At 36.0% G+C, this 15,327-nt stretch overlaps 1 protein-coding gene across 8 annotated transcripts in view; it reads right to left on the bottom strand.

The window, feature by feature from the left end:
- The window catches only part of CLOCK (clock circadian regulator), a 135,961-nt gene that overhangs the window by 54,661 nt on the left and 65,973 nt on the right, over positions 1 to 15,327 (bottom strand). For all 8 annotated transcript variants that reach the window (XM_045996451.1, XM_045996457.1, XM_045996411.1 and 5 more), the window contains one exon: positions 12,301 to 12,392. In XM_045996451.1, coding sequence (XP_045852407.1) covers positions 12,301 to 12,392 — 92 coding nt within the window. Of the gene's footprint in view, positions 1 to 12,300; positions 12,393 to 15,327 lie in introns of those variants that run through there.

The following is a 15,327-nucleotide window of genomic DNA, read 5'->3' as shown; positions in this document are numbered from 1 at the left end:
ATTTTATTCATTTTTCAGAGAGAGAGAGAGCACACAGAAGCAGGCAGAGGCAGAGAGAGAAGCAGGCTCCCTGCCGAGCAAGGAGCCTGATGTGGGATTCGATCCCAGAACCCTGGGATCATGACCTGGGCCAAAGACAGCAGCTTAACCAACTGAGCCACCCAAGCGTCCCACACGTTCTTTTTCTTTTTCATTTTTTTTTTTTTAAGTTTTCACCTTTATATTTACATTCAATCCTCTCAATGCATTTAATATGATTTTTATATATATAAGTTTCTCTTTCTTTACAACTCTGAGAGGTGGTTTCTCTTAACAAACTGACCAAAATACTCTCAGGAGATAGTGTATTGCTCTGTTCTGTTCACCTTTGTTGTTATTTGTATCCCTTTTTGTTGTTGTTGTTTCTTCTCTTTCTCTTTTGTTTTTTTCTTGTTTTTTAATTTCATTTTTACAGTTACATTCTATCTTTTCATTGTATTTAATTTTATTTTTGTGCATATACAGATTTTTCCTTTGTTAGAATTTTGGGATCTAGTTTTCTATAAACACAAACCAAAAATACACTTAGAATCCAGCATATTGCTCTATTCAGCTCACCTACCTGATTATATTCACCACTTCCCCCCACCCCCGGTATTGGATCTCTTCTGATTTGTTTAGTGTATATTTCCTTGGGACTGTTGTTGCCCTTTTAGTATTTTGTTCTGTTCTTCATCTGTTCTTCTCTGGACAGAATAAGAAAACAAAAAAACTCACCTCAACAAAGAGAATAAGAAGTAATACTCACTGCCAGGGACCTAATCAATATGGACAGAAGACGTCAGAACTACAGTTCAGAATAATGATTATAAATAAACTAGCTGGGCTTGAAAAAAACATAGGAGACACTAGAGAATCCCTTTCTGGAGAAATAAAAGAACTGAAATCTAACCAAGTTGAAATAAAAAGGCAATTAATGAGATACAATTAAAAATGGAGGCCCTACCTGCTAGGATAAATGAGGCAGAAGACAGAATTAGTGACAGAGAAGCCCAAACAATGGAGAATAAAGAAGCTGAGAAAAAGATGAACAACTACTGGATCACAAGAGGAGAACTCGAGAAAAAAGTGTTAACATAAAGCAAAACAACATTAGAGTAACTGGGATCTCATAGGAACAGGAAAGAGAAAGAGGGGCAGAAAGTACACTGGAGCAAATTATAGCAAAGAATGTTCCTAATCTGAGGAAGAAAACAGGTATCAAAATCCAGGAGGCACAGAGAATGCCCTCAAAATCAAAAACAGGTCAACACCCTGAAATATAAGAGTGAGACGTAAAATATCAGAGACAGAAATTCCTGAAAGCAGCTCGGGAGAAGAGATCCCTAACCTACAAGGGTAAAAACACAAGACTGACAACAGACCTATCCACAGAGACTTCCTAAGTCAGAAAGTACAGGCATGATATATTGAAAGTGCTAAATGAGAAAAATATGCAATCAGTAATACTTTATCAAGCTATGATTTCATTCAAAATAGGACAGATAGGGGTGCCAGGGTGGCTCAGTGGGTTAAGCCTCTGTCTTCGGTTCAGGTCATGATCTCAGGGTCCTGGGATAGAGCCCCACATCGGGCTCTCTGCTCGGCAGGGAGCCTGCTTCCTCCTCTCTCTTCCTACTTGTGATCTCTCTCTGTCAAATAAATAAATAAAATCTTAAAAAAAAAAAATAGGACAGATAAAAAGCTTCCAGGACAAAGAGAAACTAAAAGAATTTGTGATCACTAAACCATCCCTGCAAGAGATATTGAAAGGGATCCTCTAAGCAAAGAGAGAGCCCAAAAGTAACACGGACCAGAAAGAAACAGAGACAACATACAGTAACAGTCACCTTACAGGCAATACAATGGCACTAAGTTCCTATCTTTCAATAGTTACCCTGAATGTAAACGGGCTAAATGTCCTAATCAAAAGACATAGGGTACAAGAATAGATTTTTTAAAAAGCAAGACCCATCAATACGCTGTGTGCAAGAGACTCATTTTAGACCAAAAGACACCTCCAGATTGAAAGCAGGGGCAGGGCGGAAAACCATTTACCAAGCCAGTGGACATCAAAAGCAAGCTGCGGTGCCAATCCTCATATCAGACAAATTAGATTTTAAACCAAAGACTGTAATAAGAGATGAGATGAGTAAGGACACTGTATCATACTTAAACAGTCTATCCAACAAGAAGATCTAACAACTATAAATATTTATGCCCTTAACATGGGAGCAATCAATTATATAAGCCAATTAATAACAAAATCAAAGAAACACATCGATACTCATACAATAATAGTAGGGGATTTTAACATGCCCCTCACTGCAATGGACAGATCATCTAAGCAAACTCAACAAGAAAATAAGGGCACAGAATGACATGCTGGACCAGATGGACTTCACAGATACATTCAGAACATTCCATCCCAAAGCAAAGAAATACACAATCTTCTTGAGTGCACATGGAACATTCTCCAGGATAGATCCCATCTTGGGTCACAAATCAGGTCTCCACCAGTACCAAAAGACTGATATCATTCCCTGCATTTTCGGAACACAATACTTTGAATCTGGAACTCAACTATAAGAGGAAAGTTGGAAAGAACTCAAGTACACAGAGGTGAAAGAGCATCCTACTAAAGAATCAATGGGTCAACCAGGAAATTAAAGAATTTTAAAAATTCATGGAAACAAATGAAAATACAACTGTTCAAAATCTCTGGGAAGTGGCAAAGGCAGTCCTAAAAGGGAAGTGGATAGCATTTTAAGCTTTTCTCAAGAAATAAGAAAGGTCTCAAATACCCAACCTAATCTTACACTTAAAGGAGCTGGAAAAAGAACAGCAAATAATGCCTAAACCTAGCAGGAGAAGAGAAATACTAACAACTGAGCAGAAATCAATGAAACAGGAACAAAAGAACAGTAGGACAGATCAACAAAACTAGGAGCTGGTTCTCTCAAAGAGTAAGACTGACAAAGCCCCGGCCAGACTTATCCAAAAGAAAAGAGGAAAGACCCAAATAAATAAAATCATGAATGAAAGAGATGAGATCACAACCAACATCAAAGAAATACAAACAATTGTAAGAACATATCATGAGCAATTACATGCTGACAAATCAGACAATCTGAAAGAAATGGATGTATTCCTAGAGACATACAAACTATCAAAACTGAAACAGGAAGAAATAGAAAACCTGAACAGACCCCAAACCAGCAAGGAGATGAAGCAGTAATCAAAGATCTCTGAACAAACAAGAGCCTAGGGTCAGATGGCTTCGCAGGGGAATTCTATCAAACATTTAAAGAAGAATTAATACCTTTTCTTCTAAAGCTCTTTCAAAAAACTAAAAACAGAAGGAAAACTTCCAAACTCTTTCTATGAGGCCAGCATTATCTTGATTCCAAAACCATATAAAGACCCCATCAAAAAGAAGAAATACAAACCAAAATCCCTGATGAACATGGATACCAAAATTCTCACCAAGATACCAGCCAATAGCATCCAACAGTACATTAAAAGGATTATTCAGCATGACCAAGTGGGATGTATTCCTGGGCAGCACGGTTGGTTGAACATCCACAAATCAATCAATGTGATACACTACATTAATAAAACAAAGAATAAGAACCATATGATCCTCTCAATAGAGGCAGAAAAGCATTTGACAAAGTAACATGCTTTCTAGATTAAAACTCTTCACAGTGTAGGAAGAGGGTACATACCTCAACATCATAAAAGCCATCATCCATGAAAAGCCCACAGTGAACATGGCAGGATGGCCACTCTTACCAATGTTGTTTGACACAGTACTAGAATTCCTAGACTCAGCAATCAGACAACAGAAAGAAATAAAAGGCATCCGAATCAACAAAGAATTCAAACTCTCACACTTTACAGACGACATGATACTCTATGTGGAAAATCCAAAAGACTCCACCCCAAAACTGCTATAACTGATAAAGGAATTCAGCAAAGTGTTAGGATATAAAAATCAATGCACAGATATCAGTTGCATTTTATACACTAAGAGTGAGACAGGAAAAGGAATTTAAGGAATCAATCCCATTTACAACTACACCAAAAATCATTAAGATATCTCAGAATAAACCTAACTGAAGAGGCAAAGGATCTGTGCTCAGAAAAATACAGAATACTCATGAAAGAAATTGAGGAAGACACAAAGAATTGGAAAAACTTTCCATGCTCATGGATGGGAAGGACAAATATTGTCAAAATGTCTCTGCTACCTACAGCAATCTACACATTCAACCCAACTGATATCAAAATACCATCAACTTTTTTTCACAGAACTGGAACAAATAATCCTAAAATTTGTACAGAACCAGAAAAGACCCCAAATAGCCAAAGGAATGTTGAAAAAGAAAACCAAAGCTGGTGTCATCACACTCCCAGACTTCAAGCTCTACTACAAAGCTGTAATCGTCAAGACAGCATGTTACTTGCACAAAAACAGACACATAGATCGATGGAACAGAACAGAGAACCCAGAAATGGACCCTCAACTCTATGGTCAACTAATCTTCAACAAGGCAAGAAAGAATGTCCAATGGAATAAAGTCTCTTCATCCTTTGCACGTGGCTATCCATGGTACTGGACATGCCACAGGCAAAGGATGAAACTGGACCTTTTCTTATATCACACTCAAAATGGATGAAAGACCTAAATGGGACATAGGAATCTATCTAAATCCTAGACAAGAACACAGGCAGAAACCTCCGTGACCTCAGCCACAGCAACTTCTTCCTAGACATGTCTCCAAAGGCAAGGAAAACAAAGGCAAAAATGAAATACTGGGACTTCATCAAGATCAAAAGCTTTCACACAACAAAGGAAACAGTTGACAAAACCAAAGACAACCAACAGAATGGGAGAAGAGATTTCCAAATGTCTTATGAGGTAAAGTGTTAGTCTCCAAAATCTATAAAGAACTTATCAAACTCAACACCCAAAGAACAAATAATCCAATCAAGAAAAGGGCAGAAGACATGAACAGATATTTTTCCAAAGAAGACATCCAAAGGGCCAACAGACACATGAAAAAGTGCTTAGCATCATTTGGCATCAGGCAAATACAAATCAAAAACACAGCTGAGATACCACCTCACACCAGTCAGAATGGCTAAAATCAACAGGTCAGGAAATAACACGTGCTGGCAAGGATGTGGAGAAATGGGAACACCTGTTGGTGGCCATGCAAACTGGTGCAGCCACGCTGGAAAACAGGATGTAGGTTCCTCAGAAAGTTGAAAATAGAGCTGTCCTATGACCCAGCAATTGCACTACTGGGGATTTACCCCAAAGATACAAAGGTAGTGACCCAAAGGGGCAACTGCACCCAATGTTGATAGCATCAATGTCTATAGTAGCCAAACTATGGAAAGAGCCCAGATATCCATCAACAGCTGAATGGATAAAGAAGATGTGGTATATATATTTGATGGAATGTTATGTAGCCATCAAAAAAAGAAATCTTGCAATTTGTGACAACATGGATGGAACTAGAGGGTATTATGCTAAGTGAAATAAGTCAACCAGAGAAAGAAAATTATTGTATCATTTCAATGTGGAATTTAAGAAACAAGGCATAGGATCATAAAAGAGAGAGAAAAACATGAAATAAGATGAAACCAGAGGGGGAGACAAACCATAAGAGACTCTTAATATTAGGAAACAAACTGAGCTTGCAGGAGGGGACGGCGGTGATGGATGGGGTGGCTGGGGGATGGACACTGGGTATATGTTGTAGTGAGCACTGTGTGTTGTGTAAGACTGATGAATCACAAACCTGTGCCCCTGAAATAAATAATACATTATATACTAATTAACTGAATTTAAATTAAAAAAACAAGGACTGGAATGCTTGACTGGCTCAGTCAGTGAAACATATGACTCTTGATCTTGGGGTTGTGAGTTTGTACAGAAATATAATTGAAACATTATAAAAAAACTACATGCCAACAAATTGAACAACATAGAAGAAATGGATAAATTCCTGGAAACATATAACCTACCAAAACTGAACAGCAAAATAAAAATTTGAACAGACCAACTACCAGAAAGAAATGGAATCAGTAATCAAAAAACTCCCAACAAACAAAAACCTAGGACCAGATGGCTTCACAGGCGAACTCTACCAAATATTCAAAGATAATACCTATGCTTCTCAAACTATTCCAAAAAACCGAGGGGAAGGAAAGCTTCCAAATTCATTTTGTGAAGCCACCACTTACCCTGATATGAAAACCACAAGAAACTACAAGGAAAAAAAGAGAGAGAGAGAGAACTACAGGGCAATCCCTGTAGTTCATCCCTCATGAACGTAAGTGCAAAATCCTTAACAAAATATCAACAGACTGGAAGAGATTATGTGAGTGAAATAAGTGAAGCAGAGAGAGTCAGGTATCATATGGTTTCCTTATTTGTGGAGCATAACAAATAACATGGAGGACATAGGGAGATGGAGAGGAGATGGGAGTTGAGGGAAATTGGAAGGGGAGGTGAACCATGAGAGACTATGGACTCTGAAAGACAATCTGAGGGTTTTGAAGGGGCGGGGGGTGGGAGGTTGGGGGAGTCAGGTGGTGGGTATTACAGAGGGCAAATACTGCATGGAGCACTGGGTGTGGTGCAAAAACAATGAATTCTGTTATGCTGAAAAGAAATTCTTTTAAAAATGTGAGAAAAAAAATATCAACAAACCAAATCCAACAATACATTTTAGAAAGCATTCATCACAATCAATTCAGATTTATTTCTGAGATACAGTGGTTCAATATTCACAAACGAATTAATGTGATACATCAAGTCAATAAGAGAAAGGATAAAACCATATGAGCCTCTCAATAGATGCAGAAAAAGCATCTGACAAAGTGCAACATCCATTCATGATTAAAGATCTCAATAAAGTGGGTTTAGAGGGAACATACCTTAACATAATAAAAGCCAAAGATGAAAACACACAGCTAACATCATACTCAGTGGTGAAACACTGAGAGTTTTTCCCTTAAGTCAAGAACAAGACAATCATGTCCAATCTCAGCACTTTTATTCAACATAGCACTGGAAGTCCTAGCCACAACAATCAACCAAGGAAAAGAAATAAAAGGCATCCAATTTGGTAAGGAAGAAGCAAAACTTTCACTATTTGCAGTTGATAGGATACTGTATATAGAAAACTCAAACGACTAACATCCTTAATGGGGAAAATAGCTTTTCCGCTATGGTCAGGAGCAACACAATGCTATCCACTCTTACCACTTTTATTCAACACAGTACTGGACTTACTAGCTACAGCAATCAGACAACAGAAAGCAATATAAGGCATCCAAATCTGTAAGAAAGAAGGAAAACTTTCACTATTTGCACATGACATGGTCCTGTATATAGAAAACCCCAAAGATTCCACCAACAAACTGATACACTAAATCACTAGAACTGACACACTAATTCAGTAATCAATCTACAGAAATCTGCTACATTTCTAGATACCAAAAATAAAGCAGCACAAAGAGAAGTTAAGAAAACAATCCCATTTACAATTGCACAAATTAATGAGATACCTAGGAATAAACCTAACCAAAGAGATCAAAGACTTATGCTCTGAAAACTGTAAAACACGTACAAAAGAAATGGAAGGTGACACAAAGAAATGGAAAGACATTCCATGATCATGGACTGGGAAAGCAAATATTGTTAAAATGTCTACACTACCCAAAGCAATCTAAACATTTAATGCAATCCCTATCAAAATACCAACAGCATCTTTTATGACTAGAAGAAACGATCCTAAAATTCATATGGAACCACAAAAGACCCCAAATAACCAAAGCAATCTTGAAAAAGAAAAGCAAAGCTGCACACCTCACAATTCTGGACTTATATTAAGTTATATTATAAACCTGCAGGAATCAAAACAGTAGGGTACTGGCAGAACAGAAAACCCTGAAATAAACCCACAATTATATGGTCAATCTTCAACAAAGCAGGAAAGATTATCCAATGGGTAAGAGTCTCTTCAACAAACACCGCTGGAAAAACTGGACAACATGCAAAAGAATGAAACCAGACCACTTTCTTACACCATACCCGAAAATAAATTTGAAATGGATTAAAGACCTAAATATGAGACTTGAAAATCCTAGAAGAGAGAATAGGTAGTAACTTCTCTGATATGAGCCATGGCAAACTTCTTCTAGATAGGTCTGCTGAGGCAAGAGAAACAAAAGCAAAAATAAACTATAGTGACTACATCAAAATAAAAAGCTTTTGCAAAGGAAATAATTATCAAAACTAAAAGGCAACCTATGGAATGGGACAAGATATTTACAAATGACATTATCTGATAAAGGGTTAGCATTCAAAATATATAAAGAACTTACAAAATTCAAGACCCCAAAACCAAACAACCAATTAAAAAAAATGGGCAGAAGACATGAACAGACATTTCTCCAAAAACATACAGATGGCCAAAAGACACATGAAAAGATGCTCATCATCAGGGAAATGCAAATCAATACTACAATGGGATATCACCTTACACCTGTTAGAATGGCTAAATCAACAACACAAGAAACAACTGGTGTTGGTAAGGATGTGGAGAAAATGGAACATTCTTGCATTGTTGGTGGGAATACAAATTGGTGTAGCCACTGTGGAAGACAGTATGGAAGCTCCTTAGAAAGTTAAAAATAGAACTACCCCATGGTCAAGCAATCACACTACAAGGGATCTACTCACAGAATACAACACTAATTCAAAGGGATACATGCACCCAGATCTTTATAGCAGCATTATTTGTAACAGCAAAGATAAGGAAACAGCCCAAGTGTCCATTCGACTGATGAACCGATGAGGAAGATGTGGTATGTATTTATGCATGTACACACACACACCTACACACAAATATACAATGAAGTATTATTCAGTCATAAAAAAGAATGAAATCCTGTCATTTGCAACAACATGGATGGAGCCACAGAGTATAATGCTAAGTGAACTAAGTCAGTCATAAGATTTCACTGATATGTGGAACTTAAGAAACAAAACAAATGAGCAAAGGAAAAAAGAGAGACAGACAGACCAAGAAACAGACTCTTATCTCTAGAGAACAAACTGATGGTTACCAGAGGGGAGGTGGGTAGGGAAAGGGGTTAAACAGTGATGGGGACTAAGGAGTACACTTCTGATGAGTAATGGGTGATGTACAGAATCACTTAATCACTATATTATACACTTGAAACTAATATAACACTATATGTTAGCTAAAGGAATTAAAATAAAAACTTAAAATGGAAGTCTACAGAAAGGGACAGTACCTCCTTGTGGATCTGTATATAAGATAAGGATGACAGGGCACTAGTCCTTTCCTTATAAATTACTGGAGAGAGTGGCCAGCTGCCAAGGGGAATGAGGTACATACTAGGAGATTACTTCACATAGATATGATTTTGTAGAAAGATCTGATCAGCCTAAATCCTCCTGATTTCCCTGACAACTCTCAAGCTACCCCCTTCCCTCCCAAGGATAAGAAGGAATACTCCTCAGGCAATAAAGATAAAAGGGAGACAGACAGGTGGCAATGGAGGAAAGGCGAGAAAGAGCCAACACGTAAGTTATAATTATGTTTCCCAGTTCTTAAATTAATTAGGTACCTGACCTTGGACAAGTTGCAACTTTTCTGAGCCTCATCCATAAAATGAGCTGAATGATTTAATACCTTCTACTAGCAGCTCTAATATTCTAAAGATAGAGCCTATATTTAAAATTCTGCTGAAAATGTTATCAGGACTGCCTGTCTGTTATCTAATCAACACAACTAGGTTAGGTGGACCAAGGTTGTAATTTATATACACATTTATACATGTCCTCCTTGTATCTTGCACATATCTTGGCATATTAATGTTAGAACATATATTATATAATATATAGTAGCTAATATATAGTAGTAGATATATTGTATAAGTAGTTAGCATATAGTAGAATATATAGTAGCTGTTAATACTCATTAAAAAGCAAAAATGTCCTTATTAAATAAATAAATGTAACACTTTTTAGTAATCTTAAAAGTTGCAAGGATAATGAAACAATTCATATTTTCTAAATTTTTAATATGTTCCAATTTTCTCTGTTGCATGTTACAATGTTCTAATTTCCAAATTTATTTACTTTTTGTAGTTATCTATGTTATGTACTACTGTGTCTTAACAAATAATAATAAAAAATCTGACCAATGTAAAGAAAATTTGGAGACAATGCTTCTCTGTATAGCCCATTAGGGAATTTACCTTCATTAAGATTATAATAAATAAGTGAAGATATTATATAAATTTGTGAATTCAAATACCAATAAAGAAGAGTGGGTAGTTTATGATTAATATAGAAGAGCTTATTAAACCACTGCATTGAGGTTATAATCATAAAACAAAAATTAAGGAGTGATTAAGTGAGTTATTTCCTTTCTCTGTTTAGACATTACGATGTGTGTACACTTTCATAAACACATTACTTATACCTAACAAGATAATTTTGGACAACTTCAATGAGTTTAGTGATGAGTAGATGATCAGAAGGCTATTACAGACCACTCCTAAAACTTTAGAAGTAATAAAACAATTTTGTTACAGAAGAACACTTACCTTTTAGAGGAAAAAGATCCTAAAATTACAGACTATTACGTGGTTTGTAACTAAAGTGTCCGCTAATTTAAAGACCCAGTTGCTGGTTTTTGAGCTACAAGATCTGTTCTTTGGCTAGCTTTCACTGAAAAGAAGTTTCATGAGTGGCAGTGTGCACAGAGGCTCAGGCCATGGAGCTCAGAGGCTGCAGTGAATCCTAGCTGAGCTACTTCCTCTGTTTTGGGTAACATAATCCCTTTGTTCCTCAATTTCCTCATCGGAGGCAAGTAAGAAAGGGATTCTAAGAGACTCTACTTCACAAGATTACTGTGAGCATTCATTGAGTTAATATGTGAAATATGTTCAATTATTGTTCAGATTTAAAGCACAGCAATAAATATATATATATTTACAGTCCAACAAATTTTCATATGGTAACATTTCTGCTGAATATGTACCTAAGCAATCCAGCAATTAACTGATCTAAAGTATCAACAGAAAAATAACTCATTAATTTCCAAAGTATCTTATGTTGCTTTAGACTTTAGTTGATATACAAAGTTACTTGCAATATGGTCATTACACACATATACATGACAGATAAATGCTTATGGTCTAAAATAATATATCCAAACAAACAGGGTTTAAGAGATGTAAATTATCTCTGTTAGATTATCTCTAACATCTCTATCTCGACTGCTTTCTTCAGCTCTATGTCTACTTTGTTAAGAGTTTATTTTTGTCCTTAACTGTTACTGCCAAAGTATACCACCTCTGTTTCCTATCTAAGTTTTCGTGGAAATTTGATAATGAGCTGTGTACTTTGTATACAAAGATGATACCTATATTATTCTACACAGGAAATGATTAAAAAATAGAAAAGTAAACTTGATAGATATGAGTGACTCAAAATGTTTGTGGATTTTATAATTGACTGTATGAGGTATTAAATTTTTTCAATTATAAGCAAGCATGTTCTGAATTGTTTTCGAAAATAATTCTGTCACAGAACACTTACTTATTTCCTTTTAAAAGTTTCTACTTGAATTAAGAAAGGTTGTCTTTCGATGTATATTCAATGTTTTAATATTTCTAAAATACTTCATTTATTATCATTCCATACTGTATTTAGATGAATTTCAATTTGTTAAAAATGATCCTTGGTCTAGTAGTATACATTTCATAATAATATTTAAAGATTTTATTTTTAAGTAATCTCTGTACCCAATATGGGGCTTGAACTCATGACCCAGAGATCAGGAGTCTCAGGTTTTACCAAGCCACCCAGGGGCACCTGGGCATAAATAATATTTAACATGTGATAAATAAAATACATTATTCTTCACTTGAATGTTGTTAGTGGCCTCAGGTAGAGAACTTGATAGCTATAGGTTTCTGACTTTTACTAAACCTCTCAAAAATCATATAATATAAAAAAAATAAAAATTTAACATTACCTTACCACATAGCACTATTTACTTATACATACATTAATTTTAATTGAAGATATAGTTTATTGATTTACAGGGAATTAAGACTTTCCAGTATTAAATTAATATTGTTAAAACCATACTAATATTCATCACCTCAATGATTTTTTTTGAGGAAAACAAACTTTTCAAAAATTAAATCTAGACATACCTCTAACATTAATTGTGTAAATTCTTCATTACTAAGGAATGTAGGTTTCCAGTCCTGTCGAATTTCACTGGCATCTGACTGTGCAGTGATTTCTGTAAAGATTATTTGACACATTAGTGGCATACTCCAAACACAGGGTAGGGGGGTAAGGGGTGATACAAAAGTCCAACAAGTTGCTTTCTCTCCTCCCTCTCTATTTAAGATGAGAACCACAAGCAATAACATTTATTGGTTTTAGGTAGGTATCAGGAGGCCCAGGTTTGGGTATGATGAAATACATGGACTAATGTGGCAAGTTATCTCCTTGGATTTGGTCTTTCGGAAATACCAGTCTTTGGGTTTTCTTTGGGGAGCTTTGGTATTGCTGTATTGCTGAAGGTCTGAGAATGCTTCCTGCTTGACATAATGACCAAATAAAAATCAAAATAGGCATACTAGTAACAAGCACTGGGAAGAAATTCTTTCTTCTCATCTTTCTCTTGACATTCAAATAGTGGAACCTAGCTAGAGCAATTGGATAAGAACCTGGAAGAAAGGAGCCAAGGAGGTCGGTCAATCAGTCTGCTTTTAACTAAGATGACTTTAGGCTTGCCTATTACCAGGCAGAAAGATTTCTCCCAACCTGAGGTGCTCTATTCCGAACTAATCAAGGAGACTAAAATTTGCGGAAAAACTTTAAAGTAATAATCCCAGAGTGATTTTGCTTAGTGTCCTCTTGAATGTCTTCTTAGTGGTAGGGAACTGGTCAGAATCTGGAAATCCCTGGCTTGGGGCACACGTTTTAACAAAATTATTAGTTTATTTTGCAAGATTTTTCTAATGGATTTAGTTACGAGAAAGCTATTTATAAATCACGAAAGTTATTAACTATTAAGTTAATAAACTATTAAGTTAATATTAAGTTAATTAACTATTAAGTTAATAAATATTTTTCCATTTTTAAATGCAGACATATTCAACAACTTGGCAAAATAAAAATCTGTATCATAGATTTTACTCTATAAAATATATTCTACTTTGCAGTGAAAAGTAGGGACCAAGCAGTTTTGATTTTCTATTAGCAGATATATAAACGTAAGATATTAAATTGTCACCCAACACTTGGCATATTGAAAATGCCTGTATTACAATATTATAAGTAAGAAGTCTAGCTACTAATTCTGTAGAATATAGTCATGCTTTTCAAATTCACACCAATTATATATATCCAGAAAAAGAATTTAAATCCACAAGCAAATCCATCAAGTTTAGTTAAACACAGGCTTAGAGTACCAATAAAAGTATTTAAGAACTCCCTTTCAATTTGAGGTAAACTTTGCTTTTGCAAGAATTATATCCAATTTTGGGAAAAAAAATAAATAAACCATGACCTACTTAATGCCAGAATTAATCCTCTATTATCGGGGCAAATGCATTCATATGATTTCATTTCATTCAGCCGTCATTTATTGAACTGCAGTGTCTGAGGGGACTAGGTGTGCTAACAAGGGACACTATGGTTGGTGAGAATACGATTTGCAGAGGTAAAATGTAATGACAATGGTGACAATAAAAATGAAGACAAGCAATCTTGACACATTTATGGAAGAATCAACAGAATTTGGCAACTGTGATACAGTACTAAGGAAGGTGAAAAAAATCTTTCAGTCTTGAGTCCTAGGGCCTGAAAGGGTAGTGTTGTAAAAATGTAAAAAGGAAAGTTGAGAGAAGGAGGTGACTTGACAAAATGAACATGAATTCAGTTTCAGATGCACAGTTTGAGCACATGCAAAAGAAAGATCTGGAAGTTATATGGAAACAAAAGACTGAAAAGCTTGCATCTAAAAATACAGCTATGGTAGTTTAACAGAGAGGCAATAGTTGAAGCTATGGAATGAGATAAGCAAAGGAAAGAGTATAAAACAAGAGCACAAAAGAGAAGACATCTGGGAGGAAAAAAAAAGTGTTTCAGTTAGGAAGGAGAGGTGAATGAAGAAGTGCAGTATAATACAGGCCAAGGGAGAAAAAGAAGCCAGTGGTGGATGGGTTAAAATTTCCAGCGCAGGAGCACCTGGGTGGATTAGTGGGTTAAGCACTGGACTCTTGATTTTGGCTCAGGCCATGATCTCAGGATCCTAGGACAGAGCCCCGAATCTGGGCCCACACTAAACATGGAGCCTGCTTGGGATTTTCTCTTCCTCCCTCTGTGCCTCCCCTCACTCATACACTCTCTTTCTCTCTCTCTCTCTCTAATAATAAATAAATCTTTTTAAAAAAATTTCCAGTACATTCGATGTAAGAAAAAGCTATTGCTATTGTTTGACTGGCAGCAGAACAGGTGGGGCTGCTGGCAATTGTGAAATTAAGAAAAATAATTTCGAAGACTGGTGAAGCATAAACCAGCCTGATAATGCACGACTGAGTGAGCTCTGGAGGAATGACTGTAAGTACTGGTTTCAAATTCTCCTTCAGAAAAATTTTACGGTTTCGTCTGCCACCTGGAAAAGGACATGTCCTTTTACAAGTTTTTCATCTATTATCTCTGTTATAAAAACATTCAATATTCTTTAACTTTTTCATAACTCAGTCAAAATTATTTTCTTCGATTAATAATCACTTTATTTAATGAACAGTATTTATTTCCTAGACATACACAGAAATCATCTTGTAAAAAGCATACAAGGCCCTCATGATGTGGTTCTTGCCTTTCTTTGAAATATACCCATGATTTTCCAACTCAACTGTGCTCCAATTACACTGAACTCTTCCTGCTTCTCTGCATTTGCACACACTATTTCCTATTTCCTTCAGGTGAAATGCTGTTCTTCTTAACCTAAAAGGAAGACTAGCTGCAAAATCAACTATTTTTAAGACTTTCTTGACACATTTTTTTCCCTCTGTGTTCTCATGGTAAGTTTATGTTTACAAACACTACTCATATTTTAAGCATATGCAATGTAAATTAGCTGTTTCCATATCTGCCTTCCTTGGCTTGAGTTAACTGAGGGCCAGGACTGCTACTCTGTACCCCAAGAACCTAGGATACAG

The sequence above is a fragment of the Meles meles genome, chromosome 2 (assembly GCF_922984935.1).
Source record: "Meles meles chromosome 2, mMelMel3.1 paternal haplotype, whole genome shotgun sequence".
NCBI lineage: Eukaryota > Metazoa > Chordata > Mammalia > Carnivora > Mustelidae > Meles > Meles meles.
Note: the sequence above shows the minus strand (reverse complement) of the source record. Positions and strands in the feature narration are given on the sequence as shown.